The sequence below is a fragment of the Pleurodeles waltl genome, chromosome 3_2 (assembly GCF_031143425.1).
Source record: "Pleurodeles waltl isolate 20211129_DDA chromosome 3_2, aPleWal1.hap1.20221129, whole genome shotgun sequence".
Lineage (NCBI taxonomy): Eukaryota > Metazoa > Chordata > Amphibia > Caudata > Salamandridae > Pleurodeles > Pleurodeles waltl.
Window position 1 is genome coordinate 216,783,272 of NC_090441.1, and position 15,502 is coordinate 216,798,773.

The window sequence follows — 15,502 nt, forward strand, 5'->3', positions numbered from 1 at the left end:
AGTAACATTACCACCACCACTGTCATTACCACTTCCATCACTTCTATCACCACCTTCAGCATTAATACCACCGTTACACTAACATTACCACCACCACTGTCATTACCACTTCCATCACTTGCACTATCACCACCTTCAGCATTAATACCACCGTTACACTAACATTACCACCACCACTGTCATTACCACTTCCATCACTTCTATCACCACCTTCAGCATTAATACCACCGTTACACTAACATTACCACCACCACTGTCATTACCACTTCCATCACTTACACTATCACCACCTTCAGCATTAATACCACCGTTACACTAACATTACCACCACCACTGTCATTACCACTTCCATCACTTCTATCACCACCTTCAGCATTAATACCACCGTTACACTAACATTACCACCACCACTGTCATTACCACTTCCATCACTTGCACTATCACCACCTTCAGCATTAATACCACCGTTACACTAACATTACCACCACCACTGTCATTACCACTTCCATCACTTGCACTATCACCACCTTCAGCATTAATACCACCGTTACACTAACATTACCACCACCACTGTCATTACCACTTCCATCACTTGCACTATCACCACCTTCAGCATTAATACCACCGTTACACTAACATTACCACCACCACTGTCATTACCACTTCCATCACTTCCACTATCACCACCTTCAGCATTAATACCACCGTTACACTAACATTACCACCACCACTGTCATTACCACTTGCATCACTTCCACTATCACTACCTTCAGCATTAATACCACCGTTACACTAACATTACCACCACCACTGTCATTACCACTTCCATCACTTCTATCACAACCTTCAGCATTAATACCACTGTTACAGTAACATTACCACCACCACTGTCATTACCACTTCCATCACTTCTATCACCACCTTCAGCATTAATACCACCGTTACACTAACATTACCACCACCACTGTCATTACCACTTCCATCACTTGCACTATCACCACCTTCAGCATTAATACCACCGTTACACTAACATTACCACCACCACTGTCATTACCACTTCCATCACTTCTATCACCACCTTCAGCATTAATACCACCGTTACACTAACATTACCACCACCACTGTCATTACCACTTCCATCACTTACACTATCACCACCTTCAGCATTAATACCACCGTTACACTAACATTACCACCACCACTGTCATTACCACTTCCATCACTTCTATCACCACCTTCAGCATTAATACCACCGTTACACTAACATTACCACCACCACTGTCATTACCACTTCCATCACTTGCACTATCACCACCTTCAGCATTAATACCACCGTTACACTAACATTACCACCACCACTGTCATTACCACTTCCATCACTTGCACTATCACCACCTTCAGCATTAATACCACCGTTACACTAACATTACCACCACCACTGTCATTACCACTTCCATCACTTGCACTATCACCACCTTCAGCATTAATACCACCGTTACACTAACATTACCACCACCACTGTCATTACCACTTCCATCACTTCCACTATCACCACCTTCAGCATTAATACCACCGTTACACTAACATTACCACCACCACTGTCATTACCACTTGCATCACTTCCACTATCACTACCTTCAGCATTAATACCACCGTTACACTAACATTACCACCACCACTGTCATTACCACTTCCATCACTTCTATCACAACCTTCAGCATTAATACCACTGTTACAGTAACATTACCACCACCACTGTCATTACCACTTCCATCACTTCTATCACCACCTTCAGCATTAATACCACCGTTACACTAACATTACCACCACCACTGTCATTACCACTTCCATCACTTGCACTATCACCACCTTCAGCATTAATACCACCGTTACACTAACATTACCACCACCACTGTCATTACCACTTCCATCACTTCTATCACCACCTTCAGCATTAATACCACCGTTACACTAACATTACCACCACCACTGTCATTACCACTTCCATCACTTACACTATCACCACCTTCAGCATTAATACCACCGTTACACTAACATTACCACCACCACTGTCATTACCACTTCCATCACTTCTATCACCACCTTCAGCATTAATACCACCGTTACACTAACATTACCACCACCACTCTCATTACCACTTCCATCACTTGCACTATCACCACCTTCAGCATTAATACCACCGTTACACTAACATTACCACCACCACTGTCATTACCACTTCCATCACTTGCACTATCACCACCTTCAGCATTAATACCACCGTTACACTAACATTACCACCACCACTGTCATTACCACTTCCATCACTTGCACTATCACCACCTTCAGCATTAATACCACCGTTACACTAACATTACCACCACCACTGTCATTACCACTTCTATCACCACCTTCAGCATTAATACCACCGTTACACTAACATTACCACCACCACTGTCATTACCACTCTAGTATGCAGGCCTGAACACCTTTACTACCACCACTGGTCCTAAGGCACTGAGCACACATCCAGCCGTATAACACACACCAGATCCACCGCTTTTGCAAGCGCTCCCGATCCATGGTACAGTGCTATAGAACATACAACTCTGACGTTATGTGGCGATGCGTGTGCGTTACAACCACAGTACTTAATGCCCGTGTCCATGTTTTAGTATAAAACAACAATATCACCAAGATACAGAATATTACAAAAGTGGCAAGAAACAGATCTCAGACTCCCACACTTCACAGTGACCCCTGTATGCCCCCCGGCCGCAGCACGCCGCCAATATTTCATGATCACGGTCATCGAGGCCCTCTCGGGTCTCTGGGTTTTCATGAGCCGCCTTCTCCTGGTCACTAGATTCTGCAGTGGGCTTAGGACTCGTTGTTGTTTTAAAAATATCCGTGGATTGCCAAACTCCCCAATCATCTCTAAGCTGCTGCTGTCACCTTGTGTTGGAAATGGCCATCTTCTGAGTGGTACCCCCCAGACGTCTCCCTATCTGCTGTGCTGGTTTTAAAGCTCTGTTGAGCAGTGGTAAAGTCCATGTGCTCTCCCTCTGAACATGGCTTCATTGGCTTATCCCTCACTGGCACATAGAACTTGCCTATAAGTCTATAGTATGACAACTACTCACAGAGCAAACACAATTACTCGAGTGTAGGGCAGTGCTCTTCTCTTGGTAGGAAGACCAGTTGCGTTATACCCAAGAACTTAGTTTACCTCAAAGGAGGTTCCTCTGACATAAGGAAATGTTAGGCGACACCTGCAAAGGGTCAAGTTTTTGTCCTCCCAGTCAGACAGGAACCAATCCCAGAGGGGGAACGCTGCCCCCAGAACTGATCCGGAGTGACCACAGAGGAGGGGACTGCTCATTAACCCAGCCGCACATTAGAGGTGGCAAACAGGATCTGCAGAAAGGGACAATGGCTTCCCTACCATAGATACTGGGGGGAGGGTGGGCACTGTGGGACTGTTTGCAATCAGGACCTGCTGCAAAAGTGGATAGAGTTACCCCCGAGATCCTTGGAATCCTATTGTTTAGGGTGGAGCGAGGAACTCCCCCACCCACTAGCTGGTGTCGGGTATAAATGTGGCATCCCAAAACACCCTCTTCAGAATACTTTCTGGAGCTACAGACTAGGGTTGCACCTGTGATCTGTGAGCTGAGAGGGGCCATGAAGGACTGGTCCACCTCCTCCTTCAGCCCAGGATAAGGTAGATGACTCCAGGGGACAGTTGGCTGACCTCCTGCGTAGCTAAAGGTACACATCAAACTGCTGGAAGCCTTTTCCCTGAAGTGCCCAGCTGACCAGGATCAACTGGGCCTGACCTGGACCTTCTGGTGGCCTCTGCTGAATCAAGTCTCGACGCCCACATTCTGTTTCACAGATCCTGGGAGCCTTGGCAGTGTCTAAATCAGGCTTCTCCAACAAGCAGCTTGTGAACTACTGTTAGCTTTCCAGCTGCCTGTAAGCAGCTCTCTTGTGTTCATGCAAGCCTTCTATATTGGAACCTTTTGCTTTGTTCACGCATTATGTGTACCCCTGACTTGGGTATTTTCAGAACTCATATGATGATTTACAGTGAAGAATCATCTGGGAGACTTATTACTAGTATTATTACTTCTCTGCCACGGGACATGTTTTACCCAGGCAGAAGCATTCCAATGTCTTATTGCGGCTGGGGCCTCTGCCTGATGCACTAAGGGGAGCACAGCTGGTAACCTCGCATGCGGTGGACACAGAAGTAATCCTGTCTCTGGTCACTATTACAACACTCATTATTTTACTAGCTCGCAATGATTCCCATTGAAAAGAAGTGGCTCTTACTGCAGAAAAGGTTGGAGATACCTGGTCTAAATGGACTTATCCCCCCACCCCTGAAAACCTGCATCTGGGAAACATTGTGGGCTGCCAGACTTCTGGAGGACCAGGTCAAATCACCCCAGCCTATTCACCAAGGCACGACCTTGCGGAGTAAGAAAACAGGTGTGTCCTGCTTGGAGTTTCTCAGCAGTAGCAAATCAAATTCAGCTGACTCTTGGCAAGAAGGCATCTGCCTTGCAGAAGTCGTCAAGGGATAGAGCTGCAGCTTTGCCCTGCTGAAGGCTCCCGAGCTCGAGAAAGAGAGACTAGGGCCTCATTTAGAGCACAGCGGATCTTAGGTTCATTTAGTGACTTTATAGGTTGACTCTCACAAGACTTGTGATTATTCTTTTAAGTGGGTCATCACCAACCCCAAATAAAAATCCAGTTTGTTATACCTCAGATGTAACACCAAGCGACATTTTAGAGAATTCAGCTGATTACCGCCAGAGAACCCCTCTGGGATCCTTCCAAGTACTTTACCATTGTCTCAATGGTTGTTCTTGCTCACCTGAGGTTCTTCGCCCAGGTACTCGCTGCTCTTGAAGACACACCTCTTCCTCAGGTTTAATTGTTTGTGAAAACACAGATGAGATGGCGGGGAATTCTACAGAAAGGGTGGAAAAACATATGACTATGTTATAATACACATTTGTGCATGACAAACAAATGCAGTCAAAATAGATCGCGGCCAACTTTAGTTAAAAAATCAAATCAAAATGCAGTCAACATACATCAATGGGAGCTTAATAAATGTCTTGTTTTTTTTCATTTTGCTCCTATGGCTCATTGACTGAGCATGGCCTTAGGCAGGGGCTCATGGCACATCAACTGAGCATGGCCTTAGGCAGGGGTGCATCGGCTGAGCATGGCCTTAGGCAGGGGTGCATCGACTGAGCATGGCCTTAGGCAGGGGCTCATGGCACATCAACTGAGCATGGCCTTAGGCAGGGGTGCATCGGCTGAGCATGGCCTTAGGCAGGGGTGCATCGACTGAGCATGGCCTTAGGCAGGGGCTCATGGCACATCAACTGAGCATGGCCTTAGGCAGGGGAACATCGACTGAGCATGGCCTTAGGCAGGGGCTCATGGCGCATCCACTGAGCATGGCCTTAGGCAGGGACTCATAGTGCACTGACTGAGCATGGCCTTAGGCAGGGGCTAATGATGCATCCACTGAGCATGGCCTTAGGCAGGGACTCATAGTGCATCGATTGAGCAGGGCTTTAGGCAGGGGCTCATAGTGAATTGACTGAGCATGGCCTTAGGCAGGGGCTCATGGTGCATCAATTGAGCATGTCCTTACCCGGGGCTGACCGTGGGGATTGTTCACAACAAGAGTTGACCAGACCCTACACCCAACCCTTTGTGGATGCCCCAGACTAATTTTTTTAATGTTTGTTCCTGGGTGAAGGGGGAACTTTCCACCTCTGCCAGGTAACGGGGGTTGCCATTCCAGCCCTCTTTTCGCTCTTCTCAATCTATTTACTAGGACTCTGGGATCAAAGCACCAAATAGTGCAAAGGTGGAAGCAACAGATTTTGTTCTGCACTAGAAAAATGCACTGATCAAACTTGCCTGGAATTGAACTCAGCATAGACAAGGGATATGATTGTCAATTTAGTTTAGGTCAGTTCATCATTATTTACAAAGCACAAGAATGCAAGCTGGGGTGCGTTTCAAGGTGCAAATGAACAGGTAGTGCTTCCCAGGGTGGTGGATCTGTGGAATGGCTCAGACCAGCAATAGTGCTTCTTAAACATGTATGCCCACATAGTAGCTTGGCAAATGTCTGAGATTGGCACCATGCATCACTGCAGGGTTGGTAGTAGCCTTTGCTCTGGTAAAATGAGTGAGCAGTCCCTTTGGGGTTGCTTTTTAGGCAGCCCACGACCATGTGCATGTCCACCAAAGAGTCGTAGGCAGCTATGGCAGACCCGGACACAACCCAATCCTTCTGGAAATGGTTCTTTTTTGCGCAGCGGTGCCCTTCTTCGTTCCAGAGAAAGCAATGACAAAAGGATGATCTTGTCAGTATATTCTGGTCCTGTCGATGTAGAACCTCAGGGCCCTTTTAAGGTCCAGGAGCTGAAGCCGTTCCTCTTCCTTGGCGGGATGGGGGACGTGTTGAAATGTTGGTGAAGGGAAGGAATGCCCTATACTGAACGGTGCGACAACCCTTGGCAGGAATGCTGCTTTTCTCCAGAGGACCAGTTTGTAAGGAAAGAATGAGGTGTGTGGCTCTGACACAGACAACTCCTGGAGTTCACTCAATGCGCTAATTTTATAGCGACGAGGCATGCGGCCTTGATGGTTAACAGGTGAAGGGGGCAACTATGCACAGGTTCAGAGGGCTGCACATCAGGTAGGTAAGAACCAAACTAAGGTCCTATTACATTATCACAAAAAAAGGTGTTGGTAGGAAGATATGGATCAGTCCCTTCAAAAAACGCATCACAATGGGTGACTTGAAGAGAGTTTGGCTGATCCCGTAATTGTAAGAATGTCGAAAGATAACGTTTAATTGTCACCAAAGCAAGCCTTTGCTGGGCTCAAGGCAAAGGAAGCAGGAGAAGATCAATTACTATGCGTTCAGTTATGGACTGTTACATAAAGTATACCAAACTTGGCAGATGGATGCCTGGCTAACAGGGTGATAGTAACCACTTCAGGAGGGAGATCGAAAGCCCTAAACTGTCCCAGCTCAGTCTCCATGTACAGAGGTGCAGGTTGGGGACAAAACTCGGCCCTGCTGCTGCAACAAGCGACCATCCCCAAGGGGCAGCTGAATCGGAGGACATGTGCTTTTTGCCAGAAGTTCCGGGTAACCCAACCTCCTCACCCAGTCCAAAACCACAAGGATGACTGTTCTAGTCTCTTGATCTTTTTCAGTACTTTGAGCAGGACAGGAAGGGATGGAAAGGCGTAGTTAAGTCCTGTCTCCCAATGATGGTGGAAGGCGCCTCCAAGGAAGGCCTGCCTTGGGAACTGCAACACGCATATATTTGGACACTGCACATTTTCTGTGGTGGCGAATAATTCTGGCCAGGTATATCCCTATTGCTGAAAGATGCCCTGTACCATCTCTGACTGCAACTCCCATTTGTGATCTGAAAGCCAATGTCAGCTGAGTTTATCCGCACTAGCATTTAAAGATCCTGTCAGGTGTTGAGCGATCAGGGATATCCTCTGATCATTCAGCCACTTCCAGGGGCGCAGGGCTTCCTGGCACAGGAACCACACCCCCATGCCGCTCTCTTATGCAATACCACATGGGTATTCTGTTGCTTATAAGAATCTGTACCCATTCCCCTCGGAATGCCTTCAGTGCCCAGAGGATCATTTGCAACTTCAACAAACTGATATGGAGGTTAGTCTCCACTGGACAACAGAGCCCTCTGATCTCCACCTCTCCCATATGGCCTTTCCAAACCAGCAATGATGCATCTGTCACAACTGTTAGTTCTGTGTGGGGCAGGGAGAGGGTTTCTGCTGCCAGTTTAATTAGGGTCGAGCAGCCACCACTGACAGCAGTCTCCTTCAACACTTGCAAGGGTTACGAAAGGTCCATTTGGTGCGGAGGCCGCAGAGACTTCAGACCCCGCTGCAGAGCCTGCATGCCTCACTTGACATGGTCCACAAACAGGCTGTAGGAGTCCAAGAGGCCAAGACCGCAGAGCCGCTCGTGCTGAGACTCAGATCAAGAAAAGAAACATTGGGATCATAGCCCAAATGTCCTGGACTCATTGAGGTGGAGACATGCTGACGGAAAACCCCAATGATGTCAACAACTCAGCCATCGTCTGGAGATGGTTTACGACAGCCTGAAGTGAGCCATTCATCAGGAGACAGACAACGAGGTATAGAAAGACTGGTATTCCAGACCACCGCAGTGAAGCACTGGTAAGTCCAAACGGAAGCACAGAGAACTCAATATACTTGAAACTGTAGGTAAGATCTATGGGACCGCAGGACAGAAATATGAAAATATGCGACCTGCAAGTCCAACACTACCATCTAGTCTCCTGGATCCAGGACAGCCAGAACATGGGCCAGGGTGAGCATCCTGAACTTGTCCTTCCGGAGGAAGTAGTTCAGATGGCACAGATCAAGGGTAGGACAAAGGCCTTCATCCTTGTTCGTCACCAGAAAATAATGGGACTAGCAACCAGTCCATACCGCTGATACCAGCACTCTTTCTATAATGCCTTCGGCCAAGAGCGCTTAAAGGTCTCCATAGGCTAAGGGCAGGTGTTCCTCTAAAAGTTGTTGATGTGCGGGCGATACGTTTAGAAGTTAAGAGGAAGGGTAGGGAATACCCATGTTACCCCATCTGGAGTACCCATTGATCATGTGTGATGGTCCTCCATCCAGGGAGGTGAAAAGCAATGAGACCTCCTAACAGGCGACTGAGCTGCCAAGGGCGATATAAAAAGGTTTTACAACAGCTGATGAGGGAGAGGGGCCTGGTTTGGGTAGTTCCTTGCCCCTGAAGGCCTGGGCAAGGTGTGTATGCTCCCCAGCCTCTACCTCGAAACATGTGGGAGGTTTGTTATTGCAGAGACACATTGTCTTTGCTTCTGCTGGTAGGTCTCTTGCAAGACCTCAAAAGGGGTGCTGCTGTTGGACGAGCTATTGAACCAGCAGCGCAAAGACCAGAGAGCGCACAGTGGCTCTTAATCTTGTTCATCTGTTCAAGGGCTGAGGCTGCTTTCGGAGCGAAAACAGCCTAAAGCCATCAAAGGGCATATCCATGAGGGACTGCTGAACATCTGAGAAGACTGTGGAGCGAATTCAGGCATGGTGCCTCAGCACCACACTGGTACCAAGTGCCCTATCATGCCCAGGCCTGATTTTATTTTAACGTGTCAGTTTATCAGCCGTTGATGGGTTGGACAGATGTGGTCTGGGACAGCCGGCAAGATACCCGCCGATTTGTCCCACAGTGCTTGCCAATATCTGCCCAGGAGGCATATTGTGTTTACAGACCTAAGGATAAGATTAGCCAAGGTGAACATTTGTTTAGTGAATATCTCCATTCTGCTTGACTCCTTGTCAGGGAACGCTTTGGGTCTGTAAGAGAAGTGTGGCTGCTTGCATCATGTTACACTCAGAAAAAGGTCCCTTCAATCCACCAAAGTGAACCCTGTAGAAATCAACAAGCATCATGCACATGTAGCAGTCATGAAGATAGTGATCTCTTAGAAATGTAACCTCTAATCAACTATTGTTTTAATGTGTTTCATACCTTATGAAAAGCGATATATGGATTAAAAACTACAAATCCCATGAGGGTTAGCGAGTGGTAGTTCATAGTAATTACTGTTGTGACGCAACAGGAAGGACTACAAAAGTCATTTTCATTCCCTGTGCTGTGCTATAAACAGTGTTAGCCATTTCCCTTAAAATAACTGAGGCTTTGTTGAAAATATGATTAATACCACAACACTGTGCAGATAACAGTGGCCGTCTACACCGCTGGATTTATTTAAACCTTTTTTTTGCCAAAAGACCATCATATGGATCAATCTCTAAATGGATTTATAGTGCATTGATAAGAATAACCGCAGTGAGCAATTGAGAATATGTCTAATTTATTTTGCCAGAGTGTTGACTCTCCCCCTGCGAAACTAGACTTTTCAGTATTCTCCGACACAAGGCATTCATTGTAGTTTGTGGTATGTGTTCCATTTATTAGGCAACCATTACATGATACTCTTGTAATATTTCAGCACACAAAGCAAGGTGTCTTTGGAGCATCAAAGGACAGGAAATGATGATTCACTGGTTCAAGGCTATTTTATCTTACAGTTAAAAACAGGTGAAGGAACGTTGCTGTATATGAACAATATATTCTGAAAATCTCATCCATGGGCACCTCCACCTACGGCGATGTTGCTATCCATACGGGCGGGCTGAAGTTGAAGTAGTACTAGTACTAGAATCAAGGGCCAGGTGTACGAAGCATTTTTCAAGTCGCAAACGGCGAATCAGGCCGTTTGCGACTTGAAAAATGCTATTTGGGATGTACAGACCCATTTTTGCGATTCGGTAATCTATTTACCGAATCACAAAAAGGGTTTGCGAGTCGCAATTAGGAAGAGGTGTTCCCTTCCTAATTGCGAGTCGCAGTCCCATGTACGATTGTTTTGTGTCCGCGGTTGCAAAAAATGGCAGTTACCACCAGTTTCAAACTGGTGCTAACCCATTCGCAAACAGGAAGGGGTCCACATGGGACCCCTTCCCCTTTGTGATTAGTAGCAAAAATATTTTTTCAGAGCAGGCAGTGGTCCCACGGACCACTGCCTGTTCTGAAAAAATGAAAAGAAAACTTTTCATTTTTTTGTATTTGAAATGCATCCCGTTTTCCTTTAAGGAAAACGGGCTGCATTTAAAATAAGAAACTGCTTTATTTAAAAGCAGTCACAGATATGGTGGTCTGCTGTTTCCAGCAGGCCACCCTCCCTGTGAGGACAGCCATTCCAAACGGGGTCGCAAATTGCGACCTACCTCATGAATATTCATGAGGTAGTTCATTTGTGATCCCCATTGGGAATCGCAAACAGTGTCAATGACACTGTTGTAGATCAGGTTTTGCGACTCGCAAATTGCAAATCGCTCTGACTAGCAATTTGTGAGTCTCAAAACCTGAATTTCATACATGTGGCCCCTAGTCTTTTGGGGGAACAAATAAAGTGGAAAAGCTGGGGGGTTCACTGGCTAAGAATGGGAGAGGGCCCTAGCACACATTCAGAAGGTTCCAGGAACGTGAGGCTCTAATACACCCACGTCAACTATCTACATACAATTTATATGTTCCTCAGTGGGCTAAATTTAATATGTGGGAAGAAAGGCATCAAATCCCCAGAATCGCACACTAGAACATATTCCTATCATAAGGTTTGGAGGAGCCAGGAAGTTCAGTCACTTTGGAAGGCGCATGAATGAACATCTACAGAATATTCTAGATATGTATGGGTTGCAGTCCACTGAGGCGTACCTGCTGCATTCGCATGTACAACCAACATCTAAAGAAAGCTGGAAAGATATTCACAGACCTAGTAATAAAGATGTATGGCTATGACCTGGAGGGTTGTCTCAACTCCCCCACTGGACAGATGGCACTGAAATAGAAGCAGGTGGGCCAAGTCTGAAGGCTGTGCTCTACATGCAGAGGAGAAGAGAAACCTCCGTAGAAGACAAATTGCCCATTTGTGGGACAAATTCCATTGATATGTCACTAACCGCAGGGCACTATAACAAGGTGGGCAAGGCACTCCGAATGAAAGTGACTGCAATTGATCAACCATGCACCCGACCCCTTGCTAAAACCTAATAAAGGCTTGCCGAGATGTACAACTAGATTTTTCACAGGCTAAGGATTTTTTTTTTTTTTTTTTAATTAGATAAAACCTGTCCATAAGACATTTCTGAAGAATGCATCCAAACTTGATTTCCATTTTAAATTCTACTTGCAGTTGCTATCTTCCTCCACTTTCTATGACTGGTTTCCCGTTATTCTCGTCTGTACTCGTCTCCTTTCTGTGGTTTCTATGCTTTAAAGATATGCCATGGTTTATGGGGAAGGTAGAGTGGAAGGGAATTGCAATAGTCAAGTCTGTTGCTCATTATGTGCACAGATTCAGACATTTGACCAGGGATAAAATACAAGACATTTTTTTTAAAATGTAGTAATATTTGTGAAGTTGAATTACATTATATAACTGTTTATGGAACATGACAGCCTGGCCAAAAATGACCCCAAAATCCCACCAGAGGAATGTGGAGTATAAAAATCAGGGGGTATTTTCACAGCTGCTACTTGTTTTTATAGTGTGATTTTTGTAGGAAATTAGCCTCTTTGTAGCTAGGTTACCCCCGCTTTTGGCCTGTTTGCCAGTGTGCTTGACTGTTGAAAGGAAATGCCTCCTTGGCATGGTTACCCCTTGACTTTTTCTTTTGCTGATGCTAAGTTATGATTTGAAAGTGTGCTGGGACCCTGCTAACCAGGCCCCAGCACCAGTGTTCTTTCCCTAAACTGTACCTTTGCGTCCACAATTGGCACTCAGATAAGTCCTTTGTAACTGGTACCCCTGGTACCAAGGGCCCTGATGCCAGGGAAGGTCTCTAAGGGCTGCAGCATGTCTTATGCCACCCTGGGGACCCCTCACTCAGCACATGCACATTGCCTCACAGCTTGTGTGTGCTGGTGGGGAGAAAATGACTAAGTCGACATGGCACTCCCCTCAGAGTGCCATGCCAACCTCACACTACCTGTGGCATAGGTAAGTCACCCCTCTAGCAGGCCTTACAGCCCTAAGGCAGGGTGCACTATACCACAGGCGAGGGCATATGTGCATGAGCACTATGCCCCTACAGTGTCTAAGCAAAACCTTAGACATTGTAAGTGCAGGGTAACCATAAAGAGTATATGGTCTGGGAGTTTGTCAAACACGAACTCCACAGTTCCATAATGGCTACACTGAAAACTGGGAAGTTTGGTATCAAACTTCTCAGCACGATAAACGCTGATGCCAGTGTGGAATCTATTGTAGCATGCACCCAGAGGGCATCTTAGAGATGCCCTCTGAATACCAACCTGACTTCTAGTATGGGGCTGACCAGTTTCTGCCAGCCTGCCACAGACGAGTTGCTGCCCACATGAGGAGAGTGCCTTTGTCACTCTGTGGTCAGGAACAAAGCCTGTACTGGGTGGAGGTGCTTCACACCTCCCCCTGCAGGAACTGTAACACCCGGCAGTGAGCCTCAAAGGCTCACCCCCTTTGTTACAGCACCCCAGGGCATCTCAGCTAGTGGAGAGGCCCGCCCTTCCGGCCACTGCCCCCACTTTTGGCGGCAAGGCTGGAGGAGATAATTAGGAAAACAAGGAGGAGTCACCCCACCAGTAAGGACAGCCCCTAAGATGCCCTGAGCTGAGGTGACCCCTGCCTTTAGAAATCCTCCATCTTGGTTTTGGAGGATTCCCCCAATAGGTATAGGGATGTGCCCCCTCCCCTCAGGGAGGAGGCACAAGGAAGGCGTAGCCACCCTCAAGGAGAGTAGCCATTGGCTACTGCCCCCCCCCATACCTATAAACACCCCTAAATTTAGTATTTAAGGGTGACCCTGAGCCCAGGAAATTAGATTCCTGCAACCTGAAACAAGAAGAAGGACTGCTGACCTGAAAGCACTGCAGAGACGACGGAGATGACAACTGCTTTGGCCCCAGCCCTACCGGCCTGTCTCCTGACTCGAAGAAAACTGCAACAGTGACGCATCCGACAGGGACCAGCGACCTCTAAAGCCTCAGAGGACTGCCCTGAACCAAAGGACCAAGAAACTCCTGTGAGCAGTGGCTCTGCTCAACAACAGCAACATCTTTTGCAACAAAGAAGCAACTTCTAAAGAACTCACTCTTCTGCACCCGACGCCCCCGGCTCGAGCTCCAGAGAACCAACACTACAGGGAGGACTCCCAGGCGACTGCGATCTCGTAAGTAGCCCGAGACGACCCCCCTGGACCCCCACAGCGACACATGCAGAGAGAATTCACAGCCTCAGAGAGCACAAAGGCTCTCACCCCAGGGGGACAGAAACTTGTCTCAGTGGCAGGCTGGCACTGACCAGTCAGTCCTGCACTGGAGGATTGGGTAAATTACAGGGGGCATCTTCTAAGATGCCCTCTGTGTGCAATTTGTAATAAATCCAACACTGGCATCAGTGTGGGTTTATTATTCTGAGAAGTTTGATACCAAACTTCCCAGTATTCAGTGTAGCCATTATGGAGCTGTGGAGTTTTGACAAACTCCCAGACCATATACTTAATATGGCCACACTGTACTTACAATGTCTAAGAATAGACTTAGACACTGTAGGGGCATATTGCTCATGCAGCTATGCCCTCATCTGTGGTGTAGTGCACCCTGCCTTAGGGATGCAAGGCCTGCAAGAGGGGAGACTTACCCATGCCACAGGCAGTATTTTGTGTGCATGGCATCCAGAGGGGGATGCCAAGTCGACTTTGCCTTTTTCTCCCCACCAACACACACAAACTGCAATGGTAGTGTGCATGTGTTAGGTGAGGGGTCCCTTAGGGTGGCACAACATATGCTGCAGCCCTTAGAGACCTTCCCTGGTCACAGGGTCCTTGGTACCACTGCGACCTTTTACAAGGGACTTATCTGTGTGCCAGGTGTGTGCCAATTGTGGAAACAATGGTACATTTATTTGTGAAGGAACACTGGTGCTGGGGCCTGGTTAGCAGGGTCCCAGCACACTTGTCAGTCAAGTCAGCATCAATATCAGGCAAAAAGTTGGGGGTAACTGCAACAGGGAGCAATTTTCCTACAAAGATCTTTCCAGATTTGAGTTGCTTGATAAACTCTGCCCCAAATGTACCCAGTACAATGGTAGCTGCGATGCACAGGGACACTTTCAGAAAGGTGAGCACCCAACTGGAGGCCATTCTGGGGCGTGTGCAAGTTGTACTGGTGGGGATCTGACGACAATAGGGGAGAGAGAGGGTGGGGAAGCAGCTGGTGGTGCACAGGAATGCTGTAGGCTTTACTTCACTGATTAAAGCACTGACTGAGTGTGCAAGGGTTTGTGTACCATGAATCTGTGTGCTCGGGTGAGCAGTCTGGAAAGGGTAAATCATACAACTAGCCTGTACCAGAACGTACTTAATTAACTGCTTCAGGAGCAGAGAACGGAGATGGTGTTGGAGGGCTCGTCTTGCTCGATAGGACAGCTGTGTTTGAAACCATCACCTCTGCATTCTTGAACCTTGTCCTGCCTGCTGTGTCACCTACCCACCAAGAGACCACAGCCAATACCTTCATCCCGTCATGACTAACAGCATCTACTGCTCAACTAAACCCATCCGCTAGACTTGAACGGATAAACAAAGCTAGCACACATCTGCTTTTGAGTCCCATACTTTTAAAACAGCCTCTGCTCTTAGCTCTCTGCACTGGTGCCCTGTAAACAAAAGATATTCAAAATCCACATCCAAAAAGCTTTTATAAAGTGGAGCCTTTTGTCATGATTCCGAAGTCTTATAAAGTAAGGATTGGTGGCAGCTCCATTAGAGGCCAGGCCTCCACTCACTGGAATGTTGCCGCTCCATG

The 15,502-nt window shown here is 47.1% G+C and overlaps 1 protein-coding gene across 5 annotated transcripts in view; it reads right to left on the minus strand.

Annotated features, from left to right (window-relative positions):
* Positions 1-15,502, minus strand: part of LOC138286725 (zinc finger protein 525-like) — a 128,039-nt gene that overhangs the window by 31,311 nt on the left and 81,226 nt on the right. For all 5 annotated transcript variants that reach the window (XM_069227244.1, XM_069227245.1, XM_069227243.1 and 2 more), the window contains one exon: positions 4,886-4,981. In XM_069227244.1, the coding sequence (XP_069083345.1) occupies positions 4,886-4,981 (96 nt within the window). The remainder of the gene's footprint in view (positions 1-4,885; positions 4,982-15,502) is intronic.